Raw genomic sequence first — 24,894 nt, forward strand, 5'->3', positions numbered from 1 at the left:
CCCCAAATCCAGGCCCTTAATCCCCCCCCCGCTAATCCCACGAAGATTTGCTGGCGGCCGCGTGGCTGAGCCGCACGTGGTACCCGGGGTGCACAGAGGGGTCTTTGTGCAGGACCTGGGGCACCGCGGGGACACGTGCAAAGCCCCCAGCACCCCGGCTTTTCCTTTAGAGGGGGCGAGGCAGCAGCTCTGAAAAAATAACCTTTATTCTCATTGGTATAAAACACGTCACAGTTCGACTGGCCTCGCGGGGACGTGGGGGACGCGGTGGTGGGTGCCCCCCCACGACCCAGCTCCTGGGGCTGGGGACCCCCAAGCTGCCTGGCCCGGGGGTGAGGAGTGCCGGGGCCCTGCGGGGCCACTCGGGGCCACTCGGGGCTGGTGCTGTGGGTGGGGGGAGAAAGTGCTTGAGTGTGGGGGGGCCCGGCGGCGCCGGCACCCCAGGACCCCACAGGCAGAGCCAGCACCAGGGTCGCGGGGCGGGCGGCTGGCGGTGGAGGAGCCGTCCTCGACCCTGTGCTTCCTGCGCCGAGCTGGCCCCAATCCTGCCACCCCGTGCCGGGCTGTGCCAAGCCATGCCAGGCTGTGCCAAGCCATGCCATGCCGGTGGTGTCAGGTTGTGCCAAGCCGCGCCAGTGGTGCCAGGCTGTGCCAAGCTGTGCCACGCCGGTGGTGCCAGGCCGTGCAAGCCGTGCCGCGACGGCCGTGGCACGCGGTGCCGGTGGTGCCGGGCTCAGAGGGCCACGCAGGTGCAGTAGTGCCGCAGCTTGCAGGGCAGGATGCCACGGTTGATCTGGTGAAACTCCACGAGCTGGATGAGGTCGGCGAAGCGGGTCTGCCCATCGTCCATGGTGAAGTAGAGCCGTCCCTCCTCCTCGCTCTGCCGGGCGGCATGGGTCAGGCCCTCGCAAACGCGGCACCCCCCCCGGCACCCCTCGCCCCCCCGCCGCCGGCACTCACCGGCAGGATGAGATAGTGTTTGACTCTCTGCAGGTGGCACAGGGACAGGACGAAGCCCTTGGGGTTGCGCTGGCTCTCCCGCACCAGAAAGACGCTACGAGCCCCGGGGGGGTGTCACCACTGGCCCCGGGCCCCCTCCACTGCCTCTGTGTCACCCCTGGGGTCCCAGGTACACCCCCCCCCCAAAAGCCCTGGGTTCCTGTACCCTCAGGAGCCCCGTATCCCCCTGGGAGCCCCAGGGTCCTGTCCCCCCACCCACAAACCCCAGGCTCCTGTACCCCTGGGGGCTGCAGATCCCCTGCAAACCCTGGGGGGTCCCAACCCCCCTGGGATCCCATGCCCCCCCCCCCGGCAAGTCTCTCCCATCTCCTGGGGTCCTGCATCACCCCATGAACTGCAGGGCCTATAACCCCCGGGGTCATGTACCCACCAGGGGTGTCATGTCCCCTCCATGAGCCCTGGGGACCTCGACCCCCCTGGGGTCCCCGTACCCGTCCACCAAGCCCTGACGGCCAATGAGCTGCTGGGTGTCCTCCCGGGAGATGCGCCCGTGGAACCAGGGCTGGGTGCAGTGGATGGCTGCGGGAAGACGGGCGTCAGGCTTGGGGGGAACCCCCGCCCGGGGCAGGGACCCCCCGCCTCGGCACAACCCAGCTCTGCCGGATGGGACCCCACGGCTGGGCGCTGCTCACCGGTGCTGAGCGGGGAGCTCTGGCAGGCTGCCGGCAGGCTGTACCGGTGCGTCGTCTTCTTCTGGCCGTGCAAAGCAAGGAGCAGGCGTTAGGGTGGACTTGGGGGGGACCCCACTCACACCCCTGCACCCCAACTCACCCTCCAGGCCTGCGCCTCCTCTAGGGCCACCGTCAGCACCTCGCTGGGGTTCTCGATCACCCGGCCCGTGCACCCCGAGAAGTCCATGGCCACCAGCGCATTGTCTGAGACGCTTCGCTGTGGGGGACGGTGAGAGTGGGGGGGGGGTGACCGGGGGGGTCCCCGCAGGACAGGGGCTGCGGGGGGGGCAGCACTCACCAGGGGCGTGGGGCCGATCCAGGGGGGCTGGCTCAGCCGCGCCTGCGCTTGCTGGTAGTTGCGGTAGAGCTGCATGCCGTACTGGGGGGAACAGCCCCGTGAGCTGGGGGGGTCCCGTGGGGCCTCCGTCCCGCAGCGGGGTGGGGGAGCACCCGCCTGGTGTGGGGACGGGGACCTCCGCATCCTCCCGGCTTGGGGATGGGGACACCCATCCTGCGTCTATTCTGGCACAGGGATGGGGACATCCCTCTGGCACCCCCCAGCACAGGGATGTGAGCATCCCTCCGGCATCCCCGCAGCATGCCCCCGGCGCAGGGCCCGGTAACACCCCGGCGGGGCCGGGGCCCACCTTGAAGAGGCGGAAAGCCGCCATCCAGCAGCTCCGGCTCTGCTCGTCCTCGCTGCAGAGCAGCTTCAGGCCCTTCACGCCGCTCCGCACCTTGTAGGGCTGTGGGGAGAGGCCGGAGCCGTCACGGGGCAGCCCCAGACAGCTCTCGGGGGGGGCAGAGACCCCTTGGCAGGGGAAGGCACGCAGAAGGGAGGGGACCCCTGGCCCCCCAGCCAGGCAGGGACATCCCCACCTTGATGCAGAAGCCGAACTCGGTGGGCGTCCCGTAGTGCTTCTTGCCCTGCGTCACGTAGTAGATGTTGGACTCGGTGAGGTCGGCGAAGTACTGGAGGTGCCGGGGGTCCTGGGGGGGGGGGGGGGAGGGCGTCAGGGCCGGCCCTGCCGCAGCCCCTGGCCGTGCCCCCGCCCGACCCCTCACCTTAGAGGTGCCCTTGGTGGAGTAGTAGAGCCCCGAGCGGCGCAGGGAGAAGTAGAAACGCTTCCAGACCTTGCGCCCGGCCTCCCGCAGCTGCAGGAAGCCCTGGACCTCGGGGCAGCTCCCGGAGTTGAGGAAGTTCTGGGGGGGGGAGGGAAGACGAGGGCTGAGGGGCACGGCGGGGTCCCCACGGCACAGGGGGGTCCCCACGGCACGGCAGGGTCCCCATAGTACAGCGGGGTCCCCACGGCACAGCGGGGGTCCCTGCGGCATGGCAGGGTTCCCCATAGTACAGCGGGGTCCCCACGGCACAGCGGGGGTCCCTGCGGCATGGCAGGGTCCCCATAGTACAGCGGGGTCCCCACGGCACAGCGGGGGTCCCTGTGGCATGGCAGGGTCCCCATAGTACAGCAGGGTCCCCACGGCACAGGGGGGTCCCCACGGCACAGGGGAGCCCCCACGGCACGGCAGGGTCCCCATAGCACAGCGGGGTCCCCACGGCACAGGGGGGCCCCCACGGCACGGCAGGGTCCCCATAGTACAGCAGGGTCCCCACGGCACAGGGGGGCCCCCACGGCATGGCAGGGTCCCCATAGCACAGCGGGGTCCCCACGGCACGGCCGGGCACGGTGGCCCTGTACCTGGATGAGCTCGGAGTGTGCCATGCTCTTATTCGCCTCCAGGCAGCTGGACACCATCACCTCGGGGAAGAGGGACTGCTGGGGGGACAGGGGGGGTCAGGGGAGACCCACGGGCTGCTCAGGGTCCCCGTGGGGCGTACGGGTCCCCGTGGGACACCTGGGTCCCCACGGGCTTTGCTCTGGCGGCCACGTACCGCGTTGCTCTTGAAGAGCTCGTACTTGGCGAAGTTCTTGCGGAAGACGAAGCGGCTGTCAGCGCCCGGGGGCCAGGAGCTCTGCACCTCCACCACCGACTCGTGGTCCTCCAGGCACCTCTCTGTGGGGGCACAGGGCTCAGCGGGGTGACCGGGGGTGGGGGGGGGGGGGGGGGGCCCAGTGCCGCGCCATGCCACGCTGTGCCGGCGGCTCACCAAGGGCCAGGTGCTGGTGCAGCTCGACCAGGGCCCAGCTGTGGTCCTGCAGCGCCCGCGTCCTCCGCACCAGCGTCTCGCAGAGCTGCCGCGCCGTGGTCCCTGCCGACGCCTCCAGCGAGCGGCACGCGCCGTCCTCGCCGAACACCTTCACCACCTGCCCGCACGCGCCAGGGCAGGCGTCAGGGCCCCCGTCGGGAGGGGACCCCGCGTCCCCGGGGGCCGAGCCCCCCCCCTCCCCAGCCCCCTGCCCCCCCGACTCACGTGGGAGGCGCCTTCGCGGGGGGGGCCCTGCCCCAGGGCCGGGCTGCTGAGGATGGGCGAGTTGGAGGGGCTGCAGAGCTCGGGGAAGGGGTTGGGGATGCTGGGCAGCGACGAGGCGCGCGGCTCCTCCTCGAGCAGCTGCCGGCTGCGGGCAGAGAGGGGCTGAGCTCCCTCAGACCCCCCCAGCACCAGGTCCTGTGCCCCCATCCCTCCGCCTGCACCCCCCCTCAATCCACTGGACACCCCCCCCAACCTCCGCGGGAGAGCCTCGGCATCCGGGCCCCCCACCCACCTGCTGCTGTGGATGAAGAGGGGCTGGGAGCGCTTGACCTCGGGCAGCCCCTCGCCCCCGTCCCACTCGCCGGGGACCCCCTCCTGCTCCGCGCTGCCCGGCCCGGGGGGCTCCCGGAGGCTGCTCTGCTGAGCCCCCCCGTCCATGGCATTATCTGGGGGGGGGAGAGAGCGGGTCCTGCACCACACGAGGCTCCGGGTCCTCGTCCCCAGGGCAGCGGGGCCAGGGGTCTGTGGCCACGTGTGGGCAGCCCCCACGGGACGCCGCGCCAGGCTCCACATGGGCCGCACACCGCCAGCCGCCGCCGCCGCGCCAGCGTGGGCAGCCAGTGCCATGGTGCTGCCAGGGTCTGCCCACCCTTGGCACCCGCCCGGGTGGTGTTTTGCCGGCGCCCAAACAAGCGGTGAGTCAGCGCGCGGCGGCGTGACTCAGCACCGCCCCACCTGCCCCGGCCCCCCGCACCCTGCTGGGGTCCGGCCAAGCCCCAAGCGGCTGCCAAGGGTCGGGGCGTCCCCGTCCCTCCAGCCCCATCCCAATGCAGGAGCTGGGGGACAGGAGCGTGAGCCCGGCGGTGAGCACAGCCCCCTACGAGACAACCGAGAATCCCCCAGTGCCTCCGTGTCCCACGCGGGACCCTCTCCAGTGCCCCCACGTCACCACTGAGAGCCTGGCGGCACCGGGAGACACCGACTGAGCCGGGCTGGGGCCGGCGGAGCCAAGTTGGGCTGAGCTGAATTAGGCCAAAGTGAGCTGGGCTGAGCCGGGCTGAGCTGTGCTGGGCTGAGCTTTGCTGGGCTGAGCTGTGCTGGGCTGAGCTTTGCCAAGCTGAGCTTTGCTGGGCTGAGCTGCACTGGGCTGAGCTTTGCTGGGCTGAGCTTTGCCGGGCTGAGCTGTGCTGGGCTTTGCTGTGCTGGGCTGAGCTTTGCCAGGCTGAGCTTTGCCGGGTTGAGCTGTGCTGGGCTGAGCTTTGCCGGGCTGAGCTGTGCTGGGCTGAGCTTTGCCGGGCTGAGCTGTGCTGGGCTGAGCCATGCTGGGCTGAACTGTACTGGGCTTAGCTGTGCCAGGCTGAGCTTTGCCAGGCTGAGTTTTGCTAGACTGAGCCGTGCCGGGCTGAGCCGCGGTGGGCGAGCGCGGCGCCGGCAGGAGCAGGAAGCGGAGCGTGGCGGCGGCCCAGCCCAGACACCTCCTTGGGTCCGGCCAAACCAGTTCTGGCAGCCGCTCCCAGCTCCACCTCACCGCGCTGGCATCCAGGCCGGGGTGGCTGTGCCGGCAGGCCGGGGGCGAGGGAGCCGGCGCCCGCGCCCGCCGTGGGAACTGCCCCGAGCCCGCCCGCCAGCACGGCCCCCCCGCGCTGCAGCGTCACCCCTCACCCCCGCCCGGCCGCCGGTGCCCAGCACCAGCGCCCACACGGTGCCACAGCGCTCGGGGGGGCACGTGGACACCGGCCAGCGCTCCGGTTTCAGCCCCAAAATGATGTGCAACGGGGCTGCAGGATGCGCACAGCCCTGGGCCAGCCCTGCCACGGCACGGCACGGCATGGCACAGCTTGGCATGGCATGGCACAGCTCGGCACGGCTCGCCGGCCCCGCTGCCGGTCGCCTGGGCCAGGCACAGCTCAGCCACGGCGGCGCGGGGCCGTCCGGCACGTGGCACACGTAACACACGCGTGGCGCCCATGGCCACACCGACAGCGCTCGGTCGCTGCGGGCATGCGCACGCCGGGCCCCGCCGTTCCCGGGATGCCATGCAGGGCGGGTTAATCATTCACCCGCCGCCCGTCCCCGTCCCCGTCCCCGTCCCCCGCCTCCCAGCCAGCTCGGGATCCAAGTCCATGGCCGGGCAGGACCGATGCCATCGCGCGCCTGCCACCGCCATCCCCATCCCATCCCTGTCCCCGCCACGTCCCCGTCCCTGCCCCGGCCGTCCCACCGGTAGGGACCCCCTGCTCCATCCCCGCTCCCCTGCCCTGGCTGTGCCGGAGGGGCCGGGCCGCGGTCTCCCTGCCTGGCCAGGCCCCGGGGTGAGCCCGGGAACACGGGGGACAGCCAGGGGTCGCGTGGGGTGATGCTGCCCACAGTGGGACATGGTGCAGGGGACACCGGAGGGGCTGAGGTGGGATGTGACAAGATGGGGACCCCACGGGGCCCTGGGACAGTAGCACAGCCCTGCCACCGACCTGCCAGCCCATCACCGTGGCCTCAGGTCACCCCGATGCCAGCCCTGTCCCGGTGGCCGTGACGGGGCTCTGACGGGGTGGTGATGATGATTGGGGGGGACACAGGGTGTCCCTGGGGTCTGGGACAAACAGGGAGACTGGGGCCTTGGTGCTATGGGGCAAGGGGACCAGGGCCACCAGGGTTATGGAGCAGGAGGACCAGGGCCACTGGGTTTAGGGGACAGGGTCCCAGGGCCACCAACATTAAGGGATGGGGTCCCAGGGCCACCAAGTTTAAGGGACAGGGTCCCAGGGCCACCCACACTAAGGGCCAGCAGGACTGCGGGGCAGGGGGACTGGGGGATGTTGAGGCTGTGGGATGGGGTCCCAGGGCCACCAGGGCTATAGGGCAGGGGGACCGGGGCCACCAGGGCTATGGGATGGGATCTCAGGGCCACCAGGTTAGGGGACAGGTCCCAGGGCCACCAGAGCTGTAGGGCAGGTTCCCAGGGCCACCAGGATTAGGAGACAGGGTCCCAGGGCCACCAGGGCTATAGGATGGGGTCCCGGGGCTACCAGGATTAGGGGACAGGGTCCCAGGGCCACCAGGGCTATGGGATGGGATCCCGGGGCTACCAGGATTAGGAGACAGGGTCCCAGGGCCACCAGGGCTAAGGGATGGGGTCCCAGGGCCCCCAGCTGTGGGCAGGGGTCCCGGTGGGTTCCGAGGCGGTGGGAGAGGGCTCCCTAGGCCACGGGGGCTGCAGGGCCGGGGGTGCGGAGGCTGCAGGGCGGCGGTGGCGGCAAGGCCGTGCCGGGGCAGCAGAGGAGGAGGAAGAGCCGGGAGGAAGGTGGGAGGGAAGGGGCGGGGGCGCAGCGGGGGGCCCAGGGTCATGCCGGTGGGATGGGGCCGACACGCCGGGATGGCCAGCAGCCCCACAGCGCAGGGGGCCCCCACCCCAGCCCCGCTCCTACCTGCAGGCGCCCGCCGCGTCCCGCCACCCTCCCGCCGGACCGGGGATTCCTGTTCTCCCCGGCTTTATCTACCTGCGCCAGCTCCCGCCCCCGCCTGACATCATGCCGCCCCGGGGCCGGCCGCCCAGCCCCCGGCCCCCCCATGCCACCCAGGGGTGCCTCCCCAGGCCCCCGGCCCCGGGATTGGGCATCCAGCCTGGCCCCGCGCCAGCGCAGGGGGGGTTCCAAGCCCCCTGAACCCGCATCCCACGACCCCGGGGTGGTGATGGGGAGTTTCCCACAATGCACTGGGGTGACCCCAGGAGCGGCCGGACCAGGGAGGGCAGAGCTGGGGGGGGGGGGGGGGGGGAAGGGACCCAGGGCCCCGTGGCTGTCCTGGGAGTGCGGGTCCGGCACGGCACGGCACGGCACGGCCCAGCCCGACCCCCCCCCGGGGGGTCCCCAGCCCCAGGCTGAGGGGTTTGGGTCGGGGCTCCCCTGGGACCCCACATGTGGGGGGCTGGAAGGGCCCCATGGGGTGGGGGGTCCCACGGGGTCAGCCCAGGGACTGGGGCAGGTGGGGACCCCATGGGGTGCGGGGGGTCCCGGGGGGGTCCCATGCGTGTGGCAGGGTCCCCTGGGGTTTGGAGGGTTGTGGGGACCTCATGGGGGGGCCCTATGGGTTGGGGGGGCAGGCAGTGAGACCTGTGGGGGTCCCTTAGGGGATCTGTGGGGGCCCCATGGGGACAGAGCGTGGGGTCCCTTGACCCACCTCATGGGTGCTACGGGGGGGGGGGGGGTCTCCATGGGGGCTGTGGGTGTCCTCATGGGGCTATGGGTACCCCATGAGGAAACGAGTGTCCCCCCAGGTGCTGTGGGAGTCTCCATGGGGCAGTGGGAGTCCCGTAGGGCCTGTGGGTGGCCCCGTGGGGCCTGTGGGTGTCCCCATAAGGGGTGTGGGTGTCCCCACAGGGAGTGTGGGTGTCTCCACGGGGTGCTTGGGGTCCCATGGGGCCATAGAGTCCCCAAAGAGGTCCCTATAGGGGGTTCAGGGGGGTCCCCATGGGGGATGCTGAGGGTCTCATGGGCTCCATGGGGGTCCTATGGGTCCGTGGGTGATCCCTTGGGGTCTGTGGGTGTCCCAAGGCCCTACAGGGCTCCCACGGGGAGGGTTGTGGGGGGTCAGTGGGGGTCCCGTGGGGGTCCTATGGGTCTGTGGGGATCCCCATGGGACCACAGAGCTCCCGCGGGGGTCGTTGCGGCCCCCACGTTAGTCTGTGCGGGTCCCACGGGGGTCGGTGGGGATCCCACGGGGGTCGGTGGGGATCCCACCTGGAATCCTGCGTCCAGCTCTGGAGCCCTCAGCATGAGAAAGCCCCGGACCTGTTGGAACGGGTCCAGAGGAGGGTCACAAAAACGATCAGGGGATGGAACAGCTCTGCTGTGGAGAAAGGCTGGGAGAGGTGGGGTTGTTCAGCCTGGAGGGGAGACGGCTTCGGGGAGACCTTACTGCAGCCTTTCAATACGTAAAGGGGGCTTAGAAAAAAGATCGGGACAAACTTTTCAGCAGGGCCTGTTGCGACAGGACAAGGGGGAACGGCTTTAAACTAAAGGGGGGTCGATTTAGACTAGATCTAAGGAAGAAATTGTTCACGCTGAGGGTGGTGAGGCACCGGCCCAGGTTGCCCAGAGAGGTGGTGGATGCCCCGTCCCTGGAAACGTTCCAGGTCAGGCTGGACGGGGCTCGGAGCGACCTGACCCAGTTGACGATGTCCCTGCTCGTCGCAGGGGGGTGGCGCTGGGTGACCTTTAGCGGTCCCTCCCCACCCGGACCGTCCGATGACTCTCCGATTCCGTGGGGACCCGGCGGGCGGGGGCGGCCCCGCCGCTGCGCGCTCCTCCCGCCAGCAGGTGGCGCGGCGCGGCCCGCCCGGAGCAGACGAGAGGAGCGGTGCCGCGCGGCCGGAAGCGCCGCGTCACGTGGCGGCACCCGGAAGCGGCCGGCGGGCGGGCGGCGGGACCGGCGGCGATGAGCGGCGGGGCCGAGGCGGCGGCGGCGGCGGCCGGGGCTGACGCCGACGCCGAGGCCGAGCGGCGGGTCCGCATCGTGGTGGAGTACTGGTGAGCGCCGCGCCGGGCCCGGGCTCCTTCCCCCGGTGCCGCCTCGCCGCCTGCGGGGGGGGGCGAAGAACCGGGGGGAGCGGGGGGGGGGCCGAGGGGCCTTCGGGCGTGTGAGGGACCCGGAGGGGGCAGTGGGGTGGGAGGGTGCGGGGGAAGGGGACACTGGGCTGCCGGGGGCAGCAACCGGGGGAACTGGGACGGGGCGTGCGGGGTGCTGGGGGGGGCTTTCAGGCACGTGGGGGTCTGGGGGGCAAAGGGGGGGCCGAGGAGGGGGACGGGGGGGGCTCTGCAGGGGTGGGGGGGAGTCGGGGTGCAGAGGAGTAGGTGGGTCATAGGGGGACGGGGGACGCTGAGGGGGGTAGGGAGCTGGGGTAGTGTAGGAGCTGGGGGGCTTGTGGGGATGAGTGAGGGGGTGCCGGGGGGTAGGAGGGTTTAGGGGATGGGGATTTGGGGGTGCAGGGGGTGGGGGGGGCTATCGTGCAGGGTGCGGGGCTTGGGGATGCAGGCGGTGGCAGGGGAGGCGGCTGCTGGGGGGCTCCTTAGTTTGGGGCGGGGTTGGACGGGGAGTGCCTGGGCGAGGGGTGCTGTGGGGGGCTCCCCGCGCCGAGGCCCCAGCTCTCACCCGCTTCTCCCTGCACCCAGCGAGCCCTGCGGCTTCGAGCCCACGTACCAGGAGCTGGCGAGCGCCGTGAAGGAGGAGTACCCCGACATCGAGATCGAGTCCCGGCTGGGGGGCACGGGTAAGGGCCCGCGACAGCCCTGCTGCGGCCGGCGCCGTGCAGGGGTCGCTGCTGGGGTGCACCGCGGTTGGGGCGACCCCGGCCTGCCCCCGCTGCGGTGCTGGGCGTCACCCCTGTCTTTGGGGAGGGCGGGGGGCCTGAGCTGGTGTAAACCTTGCACTGAGGCTGGGGGGGTTGTGCCTCGCTTGCCTGAGCACTGCGCATCGCAGGGGCTGCCCCTCACCGAGGTCTCGGGGCGGGGGGGGGCGGAGACTCTGGAGCCTGGGGGTCTGCCAGCAGCCCCCCGAGCTCTCCAGGGGTGCACCGTGTGCTCTGCCAGCCCGGTCCTGCCGCCGGGGGTACGGCCTGGCGAGTCTGGGGGTACCACCGCGGCGTTTCTGCCCCCCGGACGCTCGTGCTGGGGGTCGGTGTGGCAGGAACGGCCGCAGGACGGGCATGGGGGTTGGCAGCACCGGGCAGGGCGGGAGCACGGCTTACGGCTCGGCCCCGTGTGCTTTTAAGGTGCCTTCGAGATTGAGATCAACGGGCAGCTGGTCTTCTCCAAGCTGGAGAACGGAGGCTTTCCCTACGAGAAGGACGTAAGTATCCGGCCCCGCAGGGTCCTTGCGTCAGCCAGGCTGGTGGCCGCGGGGAGGTTCGTTTGTGCAGGCAGCTCCCCTGTGACCGGTTTCTCCCTCGACGTCTCCGTTTCATCACTCACCAGCTCTGCCCGAGCTCTGGCGACGCCTCACGATCCCGTCGGGCGTTGTTCCCCTTCCTGCCACCCTGCCGGGACCCGCGCCAGGTCCTGCTGCGGTACGGTGCGAGCCTGAGCCGCCGCTCGTCTGGGGAGAGCGGGGACGGTTCCTGGAGCTCCTGCCTCGGCGTGGCCGTGATTTGGGCCTGTGGCGCTGCCTGACCTCCACGTGTCGTGTCCAAGCGCTCCCGACCGCTGCGTCCCCCCTCCCCGAACGCTCCTTCCCCCACCAGACCTCGCGGCGAGGCCGGCCCGGAGCGCGACCCCCTCCCCTTTGTCTCCTCAGCTGATCGAAGCGATTCGCAGAGCGAGGAACGGGGAACCGCTGGAGAAAATCACCAACAGCCGCCCCCCCTGCGTCATCCTGTAGCCCAGCGCCCAGCTGGGATCTCCCAGCGCCCGGCAGCCAGCTCCCGGCCCCCTCGCCGCCTTCGTTAGCTTCCTGCACGCCCCGGGGGAGATTGGGGACGTCGGGGGAATGCGAGAGCGTAAGGAGCCTCCCGGGGAACTGGGGGCGAGAGCTGGGATGGGCAGAGCTGTGGTACTGGTGTCACTGGAGGCCGTTCTGGCCCGTCCCTTCGGGTCGCGTCCCCGCCATGCTTGACCCACCGTGGGGTGTAGCTGTGGCGTGGGGCGGCTCCCCTGCCCGCCTTTGCTTCCCCCCCGCCCCAGCGCCCAGCAGCGCAGGGGGGGCTCTCCCCCCTCCCTCAGCCGCTGGGGGCTTGGGAGCCCCCCCCCGCCCCCCCCCGCAAATGCTCTGCCCAGCCCTCAGGGGAGTCAGGCTGGGCGTTGGAGGGGACTTTGCAGCTCCGGATCTCCCAGCAGGTTAACGCAGAGCAGAAACCACTCGCTGTAAACTTTAGCGTGATTCGTTAATGATTAAAGCCTCTCCTGTCACTGTTTAAACCGGTGCGAGGGCAGCGGGGACCGGCTGCCCCGGCCGGGCATGGGAACCCCGGCTCGGCTCCGTCCCCACGGCCAAGAGGTTTGTTTAATAGCCGTGAGCTTCCCCCACCTCCCCGTCCTCAGGCTCTCGGCTCTCGCTTTCCACCTGTAATGACTCTGCCCTTCGCCACGGGGCAGCCGAGCCGGCGGAGGGGCCCCCTATTTATTCTATACTGTGTATAAACCCAACGGCCCGGTGCTGAATAAAGGACAGAGGAGAACGCGGCCCCTCTCGTGTCCCTGGAGCACGGGGGTGGGACACGGGCACCGAGGCGCAAAAGCGGGGTTGGATCGGGTCCCGTCTCCTGCCTGCCCTGCCCTTGGCCGGCGGTCAGGTGGGATCAGGACTTTTACCCTCCAGGTAAGCGGGTCCTGCCCTTCGCTGCCTCCTCGGGTGGTGCTGGCAGCCGAGGCCAGGAGGGAAGGGACACGATGGTCCCCGGGAGACGGAGCCGGCTCCCGTGCGCCAGCGACGGAGAAGGGGGAACCACGCAGACAAGGAGAGTAGGAAAAAAAAAAAAAAAACCCCAATGTACAATTATCAAATATACATCTTGGTGCGATACAGTCAGCTTCAAAAGAATCCAGGAGGAGCCGGGACGCAAGCCCGGCATCCGCCTGCTCTCAGTGCAAGTCCGTGTGTCCCGGCGCAGCTGGGGCGCCAGGGGAGGAGGGCGGCGGTGATGTTCACGGGATGAGCTGGACCGGGACAGCCCTGGAGAGGTGGTTGGTGGCGGAGGAGCCTTTGGGGTGATGGTGGCGGGCTGTCCTCCTCTGTGCCGCGCTGGGGCCGAGCTCCCCGGGCGGCTCCCGGTCAGTCTGAGCACCATCCGGCTCAGCGCAGCTTGTGGGTCGCCCCTGCCGGTGCCCAGCTCTGGGGGTGCCCGGAGCAGCGGCTGGCACGAAGGGTGACCCCTCTCTGTCCCCACCTGTGCTGCCGCGCTGTCCCACAGCGTCCTGGCCTCTCCCAGCCCTCTGTGGCCGGCGTCGCCCCCGTGGCGTTAGCGCGGACGCCACCAGGCAGAGGGGACGGCCGCCGGCCCCGTGTCCGTGGCTCACTGTGCCGGCCCTCCCCAAGCTGCCTCGGCGAAGTTTTTTGGGGGGAGGAGGGGGGGCTGGTGGTGTCTCTCTCCATGGCCCGGCCCTACGCGGCTGCGTCGTCGGGGCCGGCCAGGCCGAGGTACTCGGGGTTCTCAGCCGTGGGCGTCGTGCCGGGGCCTCCCTCGGGGCCGCCGGCCTTGGGGGGGTCCTGGTTCCAGTAGTAGGGGTTGTCGAAGGCCTGGCTGAAGGGGCCGGGGGCGGGCGGCCCGGGGGGGGCCAGGTACTCGGGGTTCTCCACGGCGTGGCCGAAGGGCCCCGGGAAGGGGTGCTTGGTTTCCTTGATGAGCCCATTCTTACCCTGGTGCCCCTTGGGCTTGTCTGGCGGGGACGGGGGCGCGCGGGGGTGCCGGGGCGGGGACCGCCGCTCCCCAGCCTGATTCACGTACTCTGCGGGGAGGAGGGATGCGTCAGGGGCCACCGTGGCCGGGCTGGGTGACGGGGTGGGCAGGCAGCCCCCAGGGAGGGTTCCACGCTCAGCCGGCCCCTCCCTACCTGGCATGGCCGTGCGGGGGGCCGGTGCGGTGAAGGCCTCGGGGTCCAGGCCCTCGCTCTCCTCGGCCGACATCCCGGTGGGATCCTCGCTGTACCGCGGCAGGGTGCCAGGCTCCCGCGCCGACGGGCTCTGCAGGGCCGCCTTGGCCCCGCCGTCCCCCTCCGGCACCTCCGGCACGGGGCCCTCCGGCCCCTCCGCCAGGCCCTGGGGGGCGAAGGGGAAGGCGGCCAAGCCCCCACCTTCCTCCGCGTCGGCCGGGGTCTCCGCCGTGCTCTAGGTGCAGGAGAGGGCAGAGTCGGGTGTTTGCAGCCCACCCCGAGGAGCCAGACCCGGTGCCCGCAGACAGGTCCCCTGGGCAAGCGCGGGGGGGGAGCTTTGCACCCCACATCCCCCCGGCAGAGACGTGGCTGCAGCCTTGCCCCGGGCTGCCCCGGCACTGGGTCACCCCACACCTCCTCCAGGAAAGCAGGGGGGGGGGGGTCCTGCCTGGCTCCCCCCCCCCCCCCCCGGCCCACCTACCCGTGTGGAGGAGATGCGGCTGCGGTAGATGGTGGAGGTCTCGGCGCTGAAGAAGCCCTGGTGAGGGACCAGGTATTCCTCGGCGTCCACCAGGTTGTCCATGTCCTCCTCCTCGAGCAGGGCCCGGTAGAAGGTGCTGTCGATGGAGCCGGGTAGCCCGACCATGTCGTTCTGGGGGGCGAGGGCAGCGGTCAGTGCCCGCACCGGGGTGCTGGCAGGGGGGGGGGGGACGGGGGGGGGGGGGACACAGGGCCCCCAGGGACCTGAGTACCTGGATGACCACGAAGCGCTGGGGGTCCCGGGCCATGCGGGAGAACTCGGTGACCAGCTCCCGAAATTTGGGCCGGCACTCGGAGTCGATCATCCAGCCTGGGGCAGAGCCGGGCGCCGTCAGGGCCGGGAGCGAGGTGCCACCACGCCGCCCCCGTCCCTGTGCCGTGTCCTTGTCCCCCCACCCCTGCCCCTGACGTACATTTCACCATGATCATGTAGACGTCGATGGTGCAGATGGGTGGCTGCGGCAGCCTCTCGCCCTTCTCCAGCAGGTCGGGGATCTCCCGGGCGGGGATCCCGTCGTAGGGCTTCGCCCCGAAGGTCATCAGCTCCCACACGGTGACGCCTGGGGGGACGGGGACGGGGGTGAGGGGTGCCCCGGGCCCCCCCCGCGCACCCCTCCCTGGCGCCGAGCCCGGGGATGGGGCCGCCCCGACGTACCGTAGCTCCAGACATCGCTCTGGTGCGTGAAGCGCCGGCGGAGGATGGACTCCAGCGCCATCCACTTGATGGGGACCTGGGACAGGGAGGACGGAGAGGTGAGCAGGACTGGGGGGGGTGGTTGTCCCCGAGGGGGAGCATCGTGTTCCCCACCACTCTGTCCCCGCGTTCCCCAAGCCCCACCTTGCCGCCGTCAGCGTGGTACTCGGTCTCGTCGATGTCGAGCAGCCGGGCCAGCCCGAAGTCGGTGATCTTGACGTGGTTGGGGCTCTTGACGAGGACGTTGCGAGCGGCCAGGTCCCGGTGCACCAGCCGCACCTCCTCCAGGTAACTCATCCCCTGGGGGCGGCGCACGTCAGGCTGGCCCCAGCCCCCCCCCCACCGTGTCCCGTCCCCCCCCCAGGTCTCCCTGGACCCCCCGGACCCCCCGTCCTACCTTGGCGATCTGCACACACCAGTTGAGCAGGTCCTGGGAGCCGATGCGGTCCTTGTTCTCCCGCACGTAGTCCAGGAGGCAGCCGTAGGGCATCAGCTGCGTCACCAGCTGCACCGTGGAGGTCAGGCAGATGCCCAGCAGCCGGGACACGTAGGGGCTGCCCACCCCTGCCATCACGTAGGCCTCCTGCGGGCAGGGGGGGGGGGGGGGGGGGGCGGTCAGGCTGGGCAGGGGCTGCCGCCGGCACCGCTCGCCCGCCGGCACCGATGGCACACTCACGTCCAGGATCTCCTTGTTGGCTTTGGGTGACGTGTTCTCCCGCAAGACCTTGATGGCCACCGGGATCTTCACGCTCTCCCCGTCGGGGATCCAGATGCCCTGGGGAGGGGGGGAAACACGGGTGAGGGGGCGCGGAGCGGGGAGGGTCCCAGCCCACTGGCAGCGCCCCCCCCACCCCTCACCTTGTAGACGGTGCCGAAAGCGCCGGAGCCCAAGACCTTCACTTTCTTGAGCTCCGTCTCCTTGAGGATCCGCATCTGGGCCTGGTTGGGGAGGGCTCCGCTGGGCGTCAGCGGCTCCACCAGCTGCAGGACACAGACGGGTGAGGGGGGCCGGGGCCGGGCTCTGGGCACCCCCCCGGCGCTGGGGGGGTCCATCCCCTCTCCAGGAGAGCCTGCGGGTCCCGGCGTTCCCACCTCGGTCTCCTGCAGCAGGCGCCGCATGGTGTGCTTCCGCTCCTGCTGCCGCCGGCGCTTGACGCAGATGACAGTGATGAGCAGGAGGACGACGACCAGCAGAGCCCCCACCACGCCGGCGATGATGGACGTCACCTGGCTGTGGGACAGGAGGTGACCGGGGGCGGGGGAGATGGTGACAGGGTGGGGGTCCTGGCTGGAGGAGCCCCCCCCCCCCCCCCCAGCTCTCAGAAGGGTGGGGGTCAGGGTGGCACAGGGCACCCCAGCTCGTACCTGGGCTTCTGGTCCACGGGACAGCCGTCCTCGTCCCGGATCGTGCACCTGGGGACACAGTGTGCAGCAGCCCCCCTGTCAGCAGCCCCCCCCCCCCCCAACCCCCTGCCCGTGCCTGGCCGGACCCGCCCGCCGACTCACGAATGGGTGCAGTTGGTGGGGCAGAGCTGGCAGACGCCGTCTTCGTCCGGGTACTTCCAGACGGGCACGAAGGAGGCGTCCGCCTTCACCCCGCTGGGGCACCGCCGCACGCACTGCTGCGCGTCCTTGTAGTGGGCGCAAGCCACGCACTGGTCTGCCTCCTGCAGCGGGGGGGGGTGTGGTGTGTGGTGTGAGGGACCCCAGGCGTCCAGGGCTGCACCCCCGTGTCCCCCTCCCATGTCCCCCCATCCTCACCGATCCGAAGCAGGTTTCGGTGCCGTTCTGGGGCTGGCACTCGGGGTGGCAGGGCAGGCACCGCGTCCCGTTGGCGTGCTCCCGGATGGCTCTGCGGGGCGAAGGGACCGTGGGGTGGGCGTGGGGAAGGGATCCCGCACCCCCCCCACACACACAGGGGGCTCAACCGCTTACCCGTCCAGCAGGTTGCAGGAGGCGACGCACTCCTGGCCGCGCAGGAACCGCTCGCAGGCGACGCACTGGGTCGGGCCGGGGCCCCAGCAGTGCCCGTGGGCGCAGAGGTGGAAGCAGACCAGCCCCTCGCTCTCTGCAGGGGGGCACCGTGAGCAACCAAGGGGGTCCGCCGGCTCCCCCGTCCCCAGCCCCGTCCCCAGCCCCGTCCCCCATGGGTGCTGCTTACCGCACTGCTCGGGGGGCTTGTTGTGGGTCTGGAAGAGGCGCTGGCGGGGGTTGCGGAAGATGCTGCCCCAGGGCACCTTCTGGAGGAAGCAGAGCTGGGGGTTGTGGTGGACGAGCACCATCCCGCTGCTGATCTCCCGCAGGGCGCGGAGCCCCAGCGCCTGCACCGCCAGGTCCCGCAGCGTCAGCGAGTAGGCACCGCTGCCGAGACACGGCCGGGTGAGCGCGTGCGGACCTCCCGTGTCCCCGCATCCATCCCCCCCCCCCCGCCCCCTCCGTGTCCCCGTCCCTGCTCACTTGTGCAGCACGCGGCCCCGGATGACGCGCAGGTTTTGGAAGACGCCCAGGTCCTGCAGGCCGGGCGGCCAGGCGGCGATGTAGAGGAAGCCTGTGGGGAGCCAAGCATCACCACCCTGTGCCCGCCCTGGCTGCAGCCCCCGGCACCCAGCTCCCCCCCCGGCTCTCACCCGTCAGCTCCTCCAGGCTCTCGAAGATCCGCAGCAGTTTGGGGTCCAGGGGCGGCGTGTTGGTGCTGGGGTCCCTGCCAGGGACGGGAGGGAAGTTGTGGGGGGGGGGGGGGTGTGGTCCTGGCAGGGGTCCCGGTGGCTGCCCACGGACTCGGGGAGGCGCTTACCCGGCGAAGGTCTCGGGCAGGAAGGCCAGGCTGCCGAAGATCTTGGTGCAGCCGGTGAAGTGCTGGATGTTGGAGGCGTTCACGGCGCGGACACCCTTGAGGAAATCCACTCCCAGCCGTAGCACACTGGGGGGGGGGGGGCACAGCAGAGCTGGGGTGCTCCACCAGGACCCCCGCTACCCCCAAAACACTTGCTGCTCCCGCCCTGCCAGCTGTGGAGGGACACCCCCCCCCCCCCGGGCATGGTCAGCACCCCCCGCGCACCCCTGGGGTCCCCAGAGCTCCCCCCCCCCCCCCGGCGCCGTCAGCACCCCCCGCGCACCCCTGGGGTCCCCAGAGCTCCCCCCCCGGCGCCGTCAGCACCCCCCGCGCACCCCTGGGGTCCCCAGAGCTCCCCCCGCCCCCCTGGCGCCGTCAGCACCCCCCGCGCACCCCTGGGGTCCCCAGAGCTCCCCCCCCCCCCCGGTGCCGTCAGCACCCCCCGCGCACCCCTGGGGTCCCCAGAGCTCCCCCCCCCGGCGCCGGGGATGCTGCTCACCCTCTGGACAGGGCTTGCTGCACTTCTCGCACTTCTGGACGTTGTTGACGGTGACCTCCTGGCTGTTCTGGGGGCACACGAGGGTGCAGGACCCCACCTCCGTCGCCAGGTAATTATCTGGGGGACGAGGGGGGGGGGCCATGTCAGGGCCTCGGCAGCTTGGCACCGGACACCCCCCCCCCCCCTCCCCCCGACGGCGCAGTACTCACAGGGACACTGGCTGACGCAGCTGGCGCCGAAGGTGTAGCGCCCGTCACGGTTGGGCACCGACTCGAAGGTGTCCGAGTTGTAGATGACGAGAGGGGGACAGTGCAGCTCGCAGATCCCACTCCGGTTGAAGTTCAGGCACGCCTGTGGGGGGGGGGACGACGGCTGGCGTGAGACCCCGGCATCCCCTCCCCAGGACCACACACCACCCCCCCCCCCCCCCCCTCCCGAACCCGTCCCCGGTGCGCACCAGGCAGTCGGAGTGCTTGGGGCCGGTGCAGCCGGCGGCGCACTGCTCGTGGCAGCAGTCCGTCGGCTTCGTGCCCTTGCAGCGTGGGCAGCCGTGGCAGATGCTGTTGGTCACTGCGGGGTGAGGGGTGGGGGGGGTGGGGGGGGGGGAAGAGGGACGCGGTGGGGATGGGGACCCTGCCGGCTCCCTCCCCAGGTGGGTTCCCAGGGCAGGGATCTGTGGGGGCAAGTGGGGGTCCGTGGGGCGGGGATTTGGGTGCCAAGTGGGGGGCGGTGGGGCAGGGATCTGTGGGGGTGAGGATCCCCAGGGCAGGGATTGGGGGGGGGTAAGTGGAGGCCCCCAGGGCAGGGATTTTAGGGGTCTCTGGGGCAGTGATTTGGGTGCCAAGTAGGGGTCGAAGGGGCAGAGACTGGGGGGACAAGTGGAGGTCTCCACAGCAGGCATTTTGGGGAGCCCGGGGGCAGGGAGTTGGGGGGGGCAGGCAAGTGGGAGGTCCAGGGGGGGTCTCTGGGGCCAGGATTTAGGTAGCGAGTAGGGATCTATGGGGCAGGAACATGCAGAGGGAGGGGGTGGTCCCCATTTTGGAGGGCCCCGTGGGGCAGGGGCTTTGGGGGTCCTTGGGGGGGGGGGCAGGGCTGGCTGCAGGCCCCATACTCACGCGTCTGGCAGTCCTGCGGCCCCTCGCCCCAGCAGTGCCCCTCGGCACACAGCGCCTGGCAATCGGGACCTGCGCCGGGGGAAGCTGTGAGCGGGCGATGCCGTGGGGGCCGGCAACCCCCGGACCCCCTCCCTGGGTACAACCCACCCCCCCCGCCAGGGTCCCGGTGCTCACAGCTGCGGCTGCGGGTGCTCTCCACCCGGGTCTCGCTGCGGAGCTCGTTGTGCCGGTGGAAGATGTCAGACCAGAGGATGGTCTCCTGGAAGCAGAGCTGGGGGTTCCTCTCGATGCGCACCCCTCCCTTCAGGATCTCTGTGCAGAGACGGGGGGGGGGGTCAGCAGCCCCATGGGGACACCCAGCCCTGGGCAGGGACCTCCCACCCCACGGGGACACCCAGCCCTGGATGGGGGGGGGGGACCTGCAGCCCCATGGGGACACCCAGTCCCGGGCAGGGACCGGGCAGGGCCAGCAGCCCTGTGCACCCACCCCAGGCAGGACCCAGCAGGACCTGGCAGCTCCCAGCCCCAGGAGCAGCAAGCCACAGCCCTGAGCACCCCGGTCCACGAGCGACCACCCTGGGGAGGAGGGGGGGGGGGGGTCCCTGACCTGTGAGGTGCCGCATGCCGAGCTGGCGCAGCCCCGGCGTGCCGGCGGGGCCGGCGTTGCCCACCACGGCCAAGGCGTAATGGTCCTGGAAGAGCTGCGTCCCCCGGATGATGCGCAGGCTCTGCAGCTCCAGCCGGCTCACATTGGTTCTCCGCGATCAGCACCACCTCCTTGATGTCCTGGGGACAGGGGGTTGGGGGTGAGGGGCCGGCCGGATCCCTGCCGTGCCCTCCCCGGGGTGCTTCCCCCCCCCCCCCGCTGTGCACCTTGAGGAAGGCGGTGTCGGCGTCGGGGGCAGGTAGGTGAGCTCCAGGTTGCCCTGCACCACCTGGCAGCCCTGGTAGAGGTGCCGCAGGGTCTCGTAGTGGCTCTCGGGGCTGGAGGGACGCAGCAGCTTCATGTCGGTCCCCGTGCAGACTGCGGGGACGGAGCGGGGAGCTCAGCGGGTCCCCTCGCCTGGCCCGTCCTCGCCCCCATGGGGAAACCGAGCCACCGGTGGCACCAGCCTCCGCAGGAAATGCCGCGGATCCGGCAGCGGCCGTTTATCTCCGGGGCTGCTCCCAACAGCTTCCGATGGGCTTCCTGGATCGCCGCTCCCCCGGCTCCCGCCCCGGCACACGGCGAAGCTGCTCCCGCTTTGGCACCCAGCCCTGGCCCCGCACGAGGAACAGCCAGGGGCCGACGTCGCCCCATGCCCGCCGTGGGCGTCGGGTGCTGCTGGGGGCCGGGCTGGGACCCGCAGGCCTGGCCGTGCCCGTGCCGGGGGCCGGAGCGGGGGCCGCGGGCAGGAATGTTCTGCCCACGCCGGCGGTGGGGCCATGCCGAGACAAGACCCGATTGTTGAGCGGCGACGGCTGCCAGAGCCTGGCCGGCCCCATCCCGCGGGGGGCTGCTGGCCAGGGGACCATCCCCGGGGCATCAGGGCGGGCGGGGGGTGCAGTGGGGGGGGGGGGGGGGGGGGGGCGCAGGAGCCTGCCCTGGGCCCAGGGCCGGGCGGGTGAGTCACGGCCGCGGGTGGCACAGGGCCCCCGGCCGCCCGCTCCCAGCAGGAACCGCCTTTTCAGGTCGGGCGTGTTTGGGGAGCAGCGGTGACGCAGGGCTGGCGGGCACGGCCCAGCCCCGGCGCGCCCGCGGCCCCCGGCGCCCCGCCACCACACCGGGACGACCCCCCCACACACACCAGAGCCCAGCCCGGCTCCGACACCGACCCTGCCACCGCCGTGGCACAGCCCCAGCATCGGCCCCAGCACCACCAGCCCTGAGCCGCCACCGTCCCCTCCCCGGGCACGGGGCAGGGGGGCACCGAGGCGCACGGGGGTCAGGCAGCTGTGCCCTGCCCTCTGCCCAGGGCAGGGGTTTGGCGTCCTGGTCCCCAGCTGGAGGAGGGCTGCCGGCCACGCCACGGCTGAGTGACAGCCCCCGGTGCCGGCAGCTGCCTGCACGGCCTCATGGCCGGGGGACCAGGCTGGCAGCCTCCTCTGCCTGCTCCAGGGCCACCGAGCCAGGGAGACGCCCCCCCCCAGGCACGGCCAGGGAGGGGGAAGCCCCCCAAATTTGGGGTTCAGCTCTCACCCCACCGCAGTGGCCTCGGCTGTGCGGTGGAAGGTCCCCCCGTCCCTCTGGGAGGAAACTGCGCCGTCGCGGCAGCAGCCAAAGCTCAAGGTCTGCCCTCCACCTGCCCTGCGGCACGGGCAGAGGATGCCACGGGCTGTCCCAGGGCAAAGGGCAGGCGGGACGGGCGAGCGGCAGCGGCAGGGCCAGATCCTGGTGGGATCCCGGCTCCGTCCCGTGGTCCTTGGGCCCTGTCTGCTCCTCCGGGTCCCCGGCCAGGCGCCGGGAAGGCAGACAATGATCCATCCTGCCTGGCTCGCTCCGGCGGGCAGTGCCACCGCGGATCGCCCCGTCTGCCTGCAGGCAGCCGCCGAAGTGTCTGGCAAAGCCCATCGGCCACGTGCCCACGGGGCTGCCCCGGCTCCGGTGCTCCCCGAGCTGGGGCTGCCGGTCATCCCCTCCCAGCCGGCACGTGGATCCGGCCCCAGGGACAGGGTTGGGGCTGCGGGGACACGCTGGTGTGTCCCCAGCCCAGAGCTCCCCTGGCACAGACCCTCTGAGTGAGGCGAGCCGTGGGGTGCCAGGAACGGAGGGCACCCAGCAAGTCCCCATGTCCCTGCCCCACGACCCTGCACCGGCTCAGCCCCACCGGGCGTTTGCTTCCCAAACCCCCCCCCCCCCCCCCCCCCCCCCCGGTGCTGGACCTGCACCCCCCCCAACACGGGGCTGCATGGAGGCAGCAGGCAGGCCCGGAGCAGGCAGCGGGGTCAAACCCTGCCGGTCGCTTTTGGGGCTGCTGATGCCCACCTTGGGGCCACCAGCCCCGTCCCCTGCTGTCCCCGTCCCCCGCCAGCCCCATCCCCGAGTGCCCGGCCGAGGCCTCGGGGCCGGCAGCGCAGGCAGGGCTCCTGCCCAGGCTGCTCCTGCTCCTGCTCCTGCTCCTGCTCCTGCTCCTGCTCCCTCCCCCGGCCGCTCTCCCCGGGCTGGGCAGGGTGCGGCACGTCGAGAATGTGGATGGAGCGACGGGGACGCACCCACCCACCCACCCACCCACCCGCTCCGTGGGGCACCGCGCCTGCCCCAGCACCCCGCGGCTCCCTCGCCCTGCGCCCCGAAACCTCCCCGTGCCTCCGGGAAGGGAACCCCGGGAAGTTGGGGTGTCGTGTCCCCCCCCCCCCGTCCCCGCTTCCCCGTGCGTTACCGGAGCCCTGGGAGCGGCTGCAGCCGGGGAGTCCCGCTCGGGGAGGCACCGGGTCCCCCGAACTCTTCCCGGGGCAGCGGACCCGGGGCTCGTCCCGCTCGGGGGGGGCCGGGGCGCAGCGGGCAGGGCAGCCCCGTCCGGCCCAGCGCCTCCCAGTCCAGCCAGTCCGGCCCCCAGCCCCTGCGGGCGATCGCGGCGCGGGGCCGCCGGGGACGCGGTGCCCGCGGCGGGGAGAACCGGGGGGGGGGGGGCACCGGGGGGGGGATCGGGAAGGGACGGTCCCGCCACTTTCGACCGAACAGCCCACGGGCACGCCGGACCCCGCAGCCCGCTGCCCCCCGGTCCCCTCCCCGGCGCTCCCCGGCCCCTCCACCCTCCCCGGTGCCCCCCGGTGCCGGTCGCTCCCGTGCAAAACTTTGCGCGAAGTCCCGCCGCCGCGGGGGGGGGGGGGGGACGCTCCCGCGGCCCGGTGTCCTCCCGGTCCCCGGTGTCCCCTCGGTCTCCGGTGTCCCCCCCCCCCCCCGGTGTCCCGCGGTCCCGGTCCGGTCGGACCCACCTTCGGCGGCGGCGGCGGGGCAGAGGGGCGGCGAGCAGCAGCCCGGCGCAGAGGCAGCCTCCGGCGGGGATCATGGGTGCTCAGCGCGGGCCGCGGCCCATGGCCCCGCCGGCCGCTCCGGGAAAGTTTGCGGTGCGGAGCCGCCGCCTCCCGCCGTTCCCGGGCTCCGCCTCGCGGGGCCGCGCCGCGCTCCCGGCCCCGGCCCCGGGCGAGGGCGCGCCCCCCTCCCCGCGCGCGCTCCCGCCGCCCCCGCGCGCTCCCGCCGACCCGGACCCCTCGGTCCCCCCCATTCCCCGGGAGCACCGGGGACACCCCACCCCCCCACCCACCCCCCCGCTCCGGAGCCGGGGGCTGCCCCGGGCTGCGGCCACCCCGCTCGGTGCGGGCTCCCCCCCCCGCCCCGGTGCTCCCCTGTCCCGGGGTCCTGCCGCGGCCCCGGCGGGGGGGGGGGGGGGGCGCACCGGCTGCAGGGAGGGGGAGCTGTGGAGGCGTCGCCGTGGGGGTCGCCCGGATGGGGGGACGAGCCCCGTCCCTGTCCCCGTCCCCTCACCTGCCCCGCTGGGGCTGTGACTGTCACCGGTGCAGGGAACGGTACTGCCCCTCCCAGGTCTGGGGACATGAGGACAGTGCCAGGGGGCGGGGGGGGGACAGGGGGACACGACAGGCCTGGCACCGAGAGACAGTCCTGGGGTAGGGGGACAGTCCTGGGGTAGGGGGACAGCCTGGCAGCATTCGATGGGTCCCCAGTGAGGTGGCCCGGAGCCGGCATTTGTCCCCCAACCTGGGCGCGAGCCACTGGTGAGCCTTCATCTGCTGCCCTGGGTGCACGGGGGGGGGGATTGGGATGTGGGGTCCCCTGGGAGCATCGCAGCCCGTGGTGGGGACCCCACAGACCCCAGCCCCATCCGGACCCCCCCAGCCAGGCAGAGCAGGGCCTCACAGCCGGGAGCGGCCATGCCGGGGGGCCGGGGCAGGGTCCCTGCCCGGGGCTGGTTCTCCCACCGTGTCCCCATTGGCCACCCCATCCCGTGCTTCCACTCGTGTCACCGCGACCACCCACAGCCCCCGAGGAAGGAGCGGGCACCCGGCTGGGCCGGAGAAGGGGTCCCCAGTGCCGGGGGTCCGGGACCCCCCTCTGCCCAGGGGTGACGGCTCCACAGGGGCAGGAGCAGGGAGCTCGGTCCGTCACCGCCACCCCAAGCCAGGACGGCGGCCGCCCCGGGGGAACGGCACAGCGGGGCTGGGGGCAGCACGTGTGTCCGTCCCCCCGTCCCCCCGTTCCCAGCCATTGGCACCCCATGGGAGGGCAGCCACCTCGGGGTCCTCACCCCCTGGCCCCCCGGCCCGCGGTCCCGCACGGCCGGGGCCTGCACGGCCCACCCCGAGGCAGAGGCAGCCCAGGGCACGCTGCCCCCAGGCCCTGGCCTGGCCCCGAGCCCCACAGGCCGCCGAGGTCCCCGCACCCCCCGGGCCCAGCAGCCCCCCCCCCGGAACGCTCTGTGCCCGGGGGGGGGGGGGGGGGGAACGGGACATATCCCACATCCTCTGCGGAGGGTGCCCGGAGGGGGGATATATCCCACAATCCTCTGCAGAGATCGCCCGGAGGGGGGGACATATCCCACAATCCTCTGCGGAGGGTGCCCGGGAGGGGGGAT

General features: G+C 72.2%; 3 protein-coding genes across 5 annotated transcripts; 1 reads left to right on the forward strand and 2 right to left on the reverse strand.

Moving 5' to 3' along the window:
- Positions 1-540: 540 nt before the first annotated feature.
- Positions 541-7,502, reverse strand: GRB7 (growth factor receptor bound protein 7). Of its 2 annotated transcripts, XM_076356938.1 has the most exons (15): positions 7,491-7,502; positions 4,361-4,514; positions 4,069-4,213; positions 3,805-3,961; positions 3,589-3,710; positions 3,395-3,472; positions 2,757-2,894; positions 2,571-2,681; positions 2,339-2,437; positions 1,990-2,070; positions 1,792-1,908; positions 1,653-1,713; positions 1,452-1,539; positions 961-1,054; positions 657-880 (listed from the first exon to the last, which is right to left on the reverse strand). In XM_076356938.1, exons 2-15 carry the CDS (start codon positions 4,504-4,506, stop codon positions 734-736), a joined length of 1,584 nt encoding a protein of 527 aa, XP_076213053.1. In that variant the 5' UTR covers positions 4,507-4,514; positions 7,491-7,502; the 3' UTR covers positions 657-733. The 2 variants fall into 2 exon arrangements, with proteins under 2 accessions (XP_076213052.1, XP_076213053.1); XM_076356937.1 differs by lacking the exon at positions 1,452-1,539 and having other exon boundaries at positions 541-880.
- Positions 7,503-9,498: 1,996 nt separating this feature from the next.
- On the forward strand, positions 9,499-12,550 carry MIEN1 (migration and invasion enhancer 1). Of its 2 annotated transcripts, XR_012996899.1 has the most exons (5): positions 9,499-9,590; positions 10,233-10,330; positions 10,832-10,908; positions 11,353-11,554; positions 12,373-12,550. XR_012996899.1 is itself a non-coding variant. In XM_076356951.1 (4 exons), exons 1-4 carry the CDS (start codon positions 9,499-9,501, stop codon positions 11,434-11,436), a joined length of 351 nt encoding a protein of 116 aa, XP_076213066.1. In that variant the 3' UTR covers positions 11,437-12,236. The 2 variants fall into 2 exon arrangements, 1 of the variants encoding a protein (XP_076213066.1); XM_076356951.1 differs by lacking the exon at positions 12,373-12,550 and having other exon boundaries at positions 11,353-12,236.
- On the reverse strand, positions 12,545-23,303 carry ERBB2 (erb-b2 receptor tyrosine kinase 2). Its single transcript, XM_076356936.1, is given in 30 exon segments — positions 12,545-13,499; positions 13,605-13,878; positions 14,125-14,295; positions 14,396-14,493; positions 14,597-14,743; positions 14,839-14,914; positions 15,022-15,177; positions 15,275-15,460; positions 15,554-15,652; positions 15,736-15,858; positions 15,970-16,108; positions 16,243-16,290; positions 16,384-16,544; positions 16,639-16,729; positions 16,813-16,945; positions 17,039-17,238; positions 17,335-17,425; positions 17,505-17,578; positions 17,672-17,786; positions 17,789-17,797; positions 18,210-18,326; positions 18,419-18,560; positions 18,667-18,779; positions 19,325-19,393; positions 19,499-19,636; positions 19,932-20,076; positions 20,078-20,110; positions 20,198-20,220; positions 20,223-20,348; positions 23,240-23,303. Coding segments are annotated over 29 exon segments (3,624 nt in total). The 5' UTR covers positions 20,332-20,348; positions 23,240-23,303; the 3' UTR covers positions 12,545-13,155.
- Positions 23,304-24,894: the final 1,591 nt, after the last annotated feature.

The sequence above is a fragment of the Aptenodytes patagonicus genome, chromosome 20 (genome assembly GCF_965638725.1).
Source record: "Aptenodytes patagonicus chromosome 20, bAptPat1.pri.cur, whole genome shotgun sequence".
Lineage (NCBI taxonomy): Eukaryota > Metazoa > Chordata > Aves > Sphenisciformes > Spheniscidae > Aptenodytes > Aptenodytes patagonicus.